We start from the raw sequence: 7,244 nt of genomic DNA on the forward strand, positions 1-7,244 counted from the left end.
ATGAAAACGAGACGTGGCACCGCGCGTCCCAGGCACAGAGGACGGCGACTTGCCTTCCGTGCCGCCTTCCGAGACAGAGGCTGGAGGCCGCGTGGAGCCCACGCGGGATCGCGTGCCCCTGCCGCACGCACGACATCAAATGCGCCTCTGGCAAACGCCGCTCATTTTTATCCGATGATGATCATGGTTCCGCCAATCCATCCCCCGCCTCCCCCGGTAAGTAGCTGAAATGTGGGTCACCTAGAAAGACAGGGCTGCAAACGGAGAACAAGACGGACTATTCTTGGCTCAAAGCACAGACAGGGCTGAAGGCCGGAGAGAAGCTTTACGACAGAAGGACTCGGTCTGGAAGCAGCGGGGTGGAAACTGGCCCGCGCACAGCCGCAGGACGCAGGGAGGGGAGGAGTGACCCACACGCGCTCCCGGCCCGAGGGGACGGACTTGCAGCGAGGAGAAGGGACACGTGTGTCCTTGCATGACACGCTAAGCTCTGGCCACAGGTCCGTTCTCCCCGAGGCGGTGGCTGCCGAGCGTAGAGAGGAACGGACCTGTTCAACGGCCCGAAAGGACTCAGCGACTGGCGAGGCTGCTCGTACCCTTTTTAGCTCCTACGAAAACACGAGTAGAAAGACCGAACCGCTCCAAAAAACAGGAAAAAAAATACACACATAGATATGAAAAATCTTATATATTGATTTGACATGTAAAACAAATATAAAATAAATATATCACGTATAATATATCACATATAATATGTAAGTATATATGTTAGATAAGTGTATAAAGTTGTGTGTAACATATATATTTATTAATTACGTACGTGTGCATCATAAATACATTGTAGCGCCGAGGACCCGGGCAGACATGTCACGCAGCCACGACCCCACCCCCAGGAAGCAGCCTCTACACAGGAATAACAAAACGGAGCCTCCTTTTCATTTTTCCCGCACTAGGTTCCAGCGCCCCCAAATAAAATTCAAAAAAACGCAGCGTCACGGGTGCAAGAATCGGCCGGCGGGTGGCAGGATGCCGCACAGCGACCTGCAGACGCGGCCGGGTGCGAAATAAAACCCCCGAGCAACACAGAGTTGGTTTTTCTTTTTCAGCCGATCAGCCCGACCCAGTGCGGCAGGCTGGGAAGCGGGACACGGGGCAAGTGGGACTAAGGGATGGACAGACGGTGACGCCGACGGTGACGCCGAGTCTCAGAAATACCTTTTCTTGTCGATATTGTATCTGTCCCACCCCGGCTTGAAATACTGGGGCGTGGGCCACAGACAGGCCTCCCGGGCAGCTTAGGGCGACTCTGCGCTTACTCATTTCGGTGCCTTGTGCTTCGCCCCCACGCTGACCACCCCGAGCTGTCTGCGGTGCGGGCCTCCTAGCGGCTCCTACTGGCTTCTCGTGGCAGAGCCGGGAGCAGCTGTAGCCTCAGCACGAGAGCTCGACGGGCAAATTCTTCCCATTCCTGGAATGAGCACCGTCCCATGTTTGACCCACGTTTGACCCACACGGACTGCTACGTGCGGGGGCCGCATCCAGCTCTGCGGAGCACACTGTGCATCCGTCACGCTCTCCATGGGAGGAACAAAAAGCTCGAGAAAAGCTTCCTCTCTCCGCCCCCGTCCTCGGCCCCCAAGACCGACGGTCTGTTCACCTTGGTCAGATGGCTGCGACATCACGACTCCAAATCGACTCATGCGTGAAGTTGCCTGGACACAATTTATTCCGTGTGATAGTACTGAGCGGTCTGCCTTCCAGCAAACGCGTGGGCTGGAATCTAAGCATCCTCGGCTGTTCACAGTCAACAAGAAACAGCTGTCGCACAGGCCAAAGCTGCGGATGGCCTTCGATCCGGTGCCCACACGCGCACGCCGGCCGATGGCCTGGTAATGATTCCCCTGAGAAGCAAAGAGGGCCAGACGCCTCTCGCTGTGAGCACAGAAAATAAGAAATCTCTAAACAGCGAGCATCCGTCCAGTACGTTCGCCGGAAATCGGCACGGAAGAACAACAGGCGTGTTTCATGTTTTTTCCCTTCGATTTGGCAAATCTAGTGATTTCTGTTCTCTGACCACCGACTTCTGCAGATCCAGCCTCAGTGGGGATGAGCAGACGGCCTGATCTTAACCTATGCAAGTCGTCCCAAGCCTGGGGTTCTGGGGACAGCTCTCTGAAAGCCGGGTCGGAGCGGCACAGAAGGTTGGCCTTTCGGACCTGAACGTTCTGGGCTCCCCCGATGAGTAGATCAGACTGGTCACCCGTTCTCAACATGCGTCGGAGTCTCCTATGGCAAATGATCGCAGACGCGGTGGCTTGGAACCCTGCAGACTGACACGTGCCGGCTGCGGAGGCTAGACCGCCATCGTGCGTGTGCCTGGGCTCACGTCCGGGCGTCGGCAGAGCCGCGCTCCTTCTGCAGATGCCGCCTGGACAAGGCGGGACCGTCTCCCGTAGCACGGCCCTTGTCGTGTTTGAAACGTGGGTTTCAAAACCCACGTGACCTAAGTGAGTTCGAAGTGTGCGACCTCGTGACGAGGCACCTGCAGATCCTATGGAGCAGCGCACATCGCCCAGGACCGAAGCACCCACGCCGAGTCCCCGTTCCCAGGTCAGGCAGCGTGTGCAGGTTCTGGGATCGGGGTGTTGCCATGTGACCCAGCACAGCGAGTGGCAGCACCACCAGCTAAGTAAATGCAGGGCCCCCGGTGACGGGACAGACTGACTCTCCGTCACACCTGCGTGCAACGTGGGTACTTACCTCTTCCGAATGGCCTCTCTCAGGCGAGGGTGGGGTCCCAGCCACGGCCACGGGCGGCTCCGAAGGGTCCGCAGCGGGCCAAGCCTGGCCGGGCTCTGCTGCTGATTTTGCACACGGCTCCCCGACAGCAGGCACCGAATCTGCACCCGGCCCCTCGGCTCTCGCTGCTGGATCTGCACACGGCTCCCCAACGCCACTGAGGTGCGCCTGGACGGAAAGCGGACACGCTCAGTGAGTCCTGTTTACACCTCTGCACCCCTCCGGCTGCCCTCGGAGCCCCGGGACCCACCCCACCCTGTGTGTGGCCAGTGCTCCCCAGCCCTGTCATCCGTGTTCTCCAAATGTAAGGCCATCGAAGGAATGCCACACGGATTTGTGATATGGTCCCCAAAAACCTGTACGTAACCTATGAATGTGCTGAGTAGGCCAGGCACGGAGCCAGGCCCTCTGAGAACAGGCATGAGAGGTCCCGACCCCTAGGTGACAAGACAGGACGCCTCCAGGGTTATAGACCTCCTGGCAGCATGACAACTCACAAAGTCACCTGTCACGAAACAGACAGGGTGACAGCTACTTGGTCCTTGAGGAAGCCGCTGCCACTCTAGTGACAAGGACCCCCGGCCCATGTTTCCAGGTGTCATTACTCAGGGCTACCTGACTGTACCTCTCTGTTTTACCTATGACCCGACGCCTGCAAACCACCGAGCTAAAAACAGCGGCACAGTCGGCGACGTCAACGCAAATCACGCCTATTCGCACGTGTCGAATGATCAGAGACACGCTTCGTCCCCCCAGAAAAGCAGACCCTAGCGCCCTCAGACCCAAACCAGACACCAGGGAAATACGGCTGCTTTTCGGTTTTCGAAGCTCCGCATTTCCTGATATTTGTCAGTAACTGCGGTAGTTTAAAAAAAAAAAGTTCAGGAAACAGTTCCCTGAGACCAAATTTCAAAAGATGTTTTGCGAGGCGAATGTGTGCACATTAAGTCGAGGGCAGACACTTCACAGCGTAGGCTTATCGTTCCGTGTCTCAAAACACCGAGTCGGTGTCGATCGACAATTTTTCAAAGCCCTCTACAGACGCTCCCTCCAACGGCAGAGTGGACGGACGGTCTAAATCGGAAAATGTCCATCCGACAACACAGTAATCGGTCACCATCACCATCGACCTGCGAGAGGCTCTTTCCCTGATGAGGGCGGCTAATTTCCATAATTTTAAAGTTCTGTGTTATTTACGTGTCCACCCCCTGCCTCTCAGTGGCGCCATTTCTGCCCATGAAACGGTCACTATTTTAAGCCCGAAAGAAAAAAGGAAAAGTTGCCTCTGTCCAGCATCCTCCTGCATGAAACACAGAAAACGGAAAAGCAGCGTCTATACAGAATAAAGGAGCGTTTATCTGCATTTCTCGACTCTGCCTATTTTCTTTCGAGTTTCCAATCGCGGTCTAGTTGGCATCGCATATGACGTACGGTCCACGTGTGTGACAGGGCGGTGCGATCGTGACCCACGCTCTGCCTGGGACCGCCGTGTCGTCACCGTGCGGAGTGACTACATTCCCGCCCCTGCGCCCGGCGCCCCCGCGGAGTGTCCCGCTTACCGTGCGCCCGGGCGGCACGTGCGGGTCCTGGTGGCGGATGCTGCCGTAGAGCGGGAGGATGCTGCCGTGGTAGACGCCCCACCACAGGTTGAGGAAGGACGCCTCGTGCTGCGGGACCGGCCCGCAGCTGCCGTCCAGAACCGAGCCGGTCTGCGGGTTGTACTTATAGTTCCAAGGCTTCGTGGACCCCAAAAAGTGGACCACCTTGACGCTGGAACCGAACCTGAGGAGGACACGGGAAAAAAGGCTCTGCTTTCTGCTCGAAAGGGACGGGACGTGCACGGAAAGCCCCCGGCCACCACGGGGACCCGCGTCACAGGCCGCGGCGTGTGGACCTGCGGCTCACGTGTTGGCGACGAGCGTGGCATCGCTACTCCTTGGACCGACAGATATTTCGCTGAAACATACTTAAAAAAAAAATTAATCGACATGAAGGGTGCCATTTCACTGTGTAGATGCCGAGGAACACAGCCGTGACCCACTGAGACCGTCCTACAAACGGGAAAAATAAGTCGGCAGTCTCGTAAAGACTAATGGTACGTGAGGCCAAATCATCATCTCCTTAAGAAAAGGGACCAAAAGATAATAATACTCCCTTTTATAGTATATAACGAAAGCTGCAAACCACAAACTTGGCTTCTTTTTATGAGATTGCGAATTTTCCGCTCTCGGCCTCGAAAAAAATTTTCTCTATTATCACCACCCTCATCACCCAAAACGTTCTTGGACATTTTTTTGTGTGTCTGCGATCACCTTCCCAGGAAATTTTAACACCACAGTCACACTGCATATCTGCGTTCCATGGGTGCTTCACGTGTGAAAATGGATGCACTGTTTTTACCTCCTTAAAAACCACTTTCTGCCTCTTTAAACGGCTGCCGTTAAAGATGCCTGCTTCACACTCGCTCACCCTCTAGATTCGGCCCCGGGTTTCCGATTCTGTTTACGACAACGCCACCTAGAGCGGATCTCAAATATTTTGGTTCCGGGACCTCTAGCCATTCTTAAGACCGACCGCCGAGGACTGAGAGTCGACACACATTAACTGCACCGGAAATGCAAACTGAGAAATGAGGAAATGTCTCTATCGATGCGTTAGAAAAACAACCCGCCCATTAGATGGGAACGTTCGTTTCTGACTGTTCTGCTGTACCATTCATCATCGCGATTAATGATGGATATAGCAGAGCTATTGAAAAATAACTATATTTTCAAAGAATTGTAAAAAATTAATGACACCGCCCATTCTAAGAGAACACAGCTGGTTTGCGGTGTCTGGCTCCGCATTCAGTGTATTACTGTATCACGTCCGAGACCGTTGCTGTAAAACCCCTCTGTATGCTGATGGGACAAAGAGAGAGAGAGAGAGAAGAGGGGAAATAAAATCTTAGAATTAATTTCTCTGAGTCATTTTGACTGCCAGACACTTGACAGAGCTGTGGGGGAACTCCCAGGGGTTCCCTGGGCAACGCTTTGGGGACCACTCGCCTTACGCCTGGCCGCGGTGACCGCCGATCATTTAAAGTGGTGTGCGAGCCCGGGAATGACCGACCCTTTTGAATATGCCCGAAGCGGACACAGACTCCAATAGATGAGCTCGCTCCTCGGCGGCAGCCCCAGAAGGATGTTGGGGGTGGAGGGTAGGGGGGCGCGGCCGTGAACTTACTGCCTGAAAGCCGGGCTGTAGGTGTACGCCGTGTTGCTGCTCAGGTTGTAGGTGAAGGGCAGGTGCTTGCGGATGTCGGCCGTCGGCCAGCTGCTGAAGAAACTGTTCAATAAGCCCTGATCGGCCCCTGGGGACACAACAGACACCCGCGGACGTGAGCGCTGGACCGTGTGAGGCCCCAGCCGCGTGCGAGGTTCGTGGGAAGGCCACACCCGAAGCCAGCACGGCCCAGGTCCCTCTCGACCTCATGTCCCTCTTCCCCATGCGCCAAAACACGGTCGTCACCACGGACGTGGACCTTACTTCGATCTTTACCAATTGCCATCAATCTTTATCAATTGCCGGTCCTGAGTCACCGTCTATGGCGACACCGCTGACGACGATGAATTTAGACCACTTACGGTAATGCCATTAATGAGTACCACCGCTATCATTAACGGATGCCATTGACTAACGCCGTTCATTTAAAGAGTGCGTCGTCTCTCCAAAATTCCCCACCCACAATCCAAACGATCGATCATGAAATCAGACACCGTCCCCCCCAAATCCTCCGTTCCCCCTTTTCGGCCGGCTTTGTTAACTCCTCAGCCTTACCGAAAACCCATTCTGCATTGGTCTAGTATTTCCTTTTGCGTGACAAAAATCCTAGCAGTGTCCCTGTCTATCGATGCTCATTTCGTGCGATATTTGCCTTCTGCTTGGCTCACTTTAAAGTTCCCCTTTATTCTACATGCGGGGCCGGCCAGCTACCGTCTGCATCTGTTTTCGTAAACAAGCCTGTCCTGGGACGCAGCCACGCTCACTGGCTCACGGCTCGTCACTGGCTACGTTCCCTCTACAACTGCAGGGTTAAGTATCTGTGACGGACACCACGTGGCCCGCCGAGCTAAAAATGTATCGCCTGGCATTTGAGGGAAGATTTGCCAGCGCACGCCCCGTGAGCAGAATCGGGGAGCCGTTCCTCCCATCCGCAGAAGATGTTTTCCGTGGCTCTCTCGTGGCGCGTCTGTTTACCAGCTTCTTCACGTCCATCCGTCACCCTCCCCCTCGCCTGGACGTGATGGGGACGGGGCACAGGGACACAGGGACAGGCACGTCCAGCTTCTCGGCACCTACCGTCGAAGCTGCCGTGGTCGCTGGCGTGCTGCAGCAGCAGCCTGTGCGTGTCCAGAGAAGGTTGGAAGACAAAGACTCCGCTGTTGAAGCAGTCCGGCCAGCCG

General features: G+C 55.3%; 1 protein-coding gene across 1 annotated transcript in view; it reads right to left on the reverse strand.

Annotated features, from left to right (window-relative positions):
• Positions 1 to 7,244, reverse strand: part of GYG2 (glycogenin 2) — a 27,743-nt gene that overhangs the window by 4,937 nt on the left and 15,562 nt on the right. Inside the window, exons 5-7 of the mRNA XM_011383480.2 lie at positions 6,025 to 6,151; positions 4,359 to 4,581; positions 2,761 to 2,967 (exon numbers count right to left, since the gene is read on the reverse strand). Coding sequence (XP_011381782.1) covers positions 2,761 to 2,967; positions 4,359 to 4,581; positions 6,025 to 6,151 — 557 coding nt within the window. The remainder of the gene's footprint in view (positions 1 to 2,760; positions 2,968 to 4,358; positions 4,582 to 6,024; positions 6,152 to 7,244) is intronic.

Source organism: Pteropus vampyrus, unplaced genomic scaffold (genome assembly GCF_000151845.1).
Source record: "Pteropus vampyrus isolate Shadow unplaced genomic scaffold, Pvam_2.0 Scaffold521, whole genome shotgun sequence".
In the NCBI taxonomy this organism is placed as follows: domain Eukaryota; kingdom Metazoa; phylum Chordata; class Mammalia; order Chiroptera; family Pteropodidae; genus Pteropus; species Pteropus vampyrus.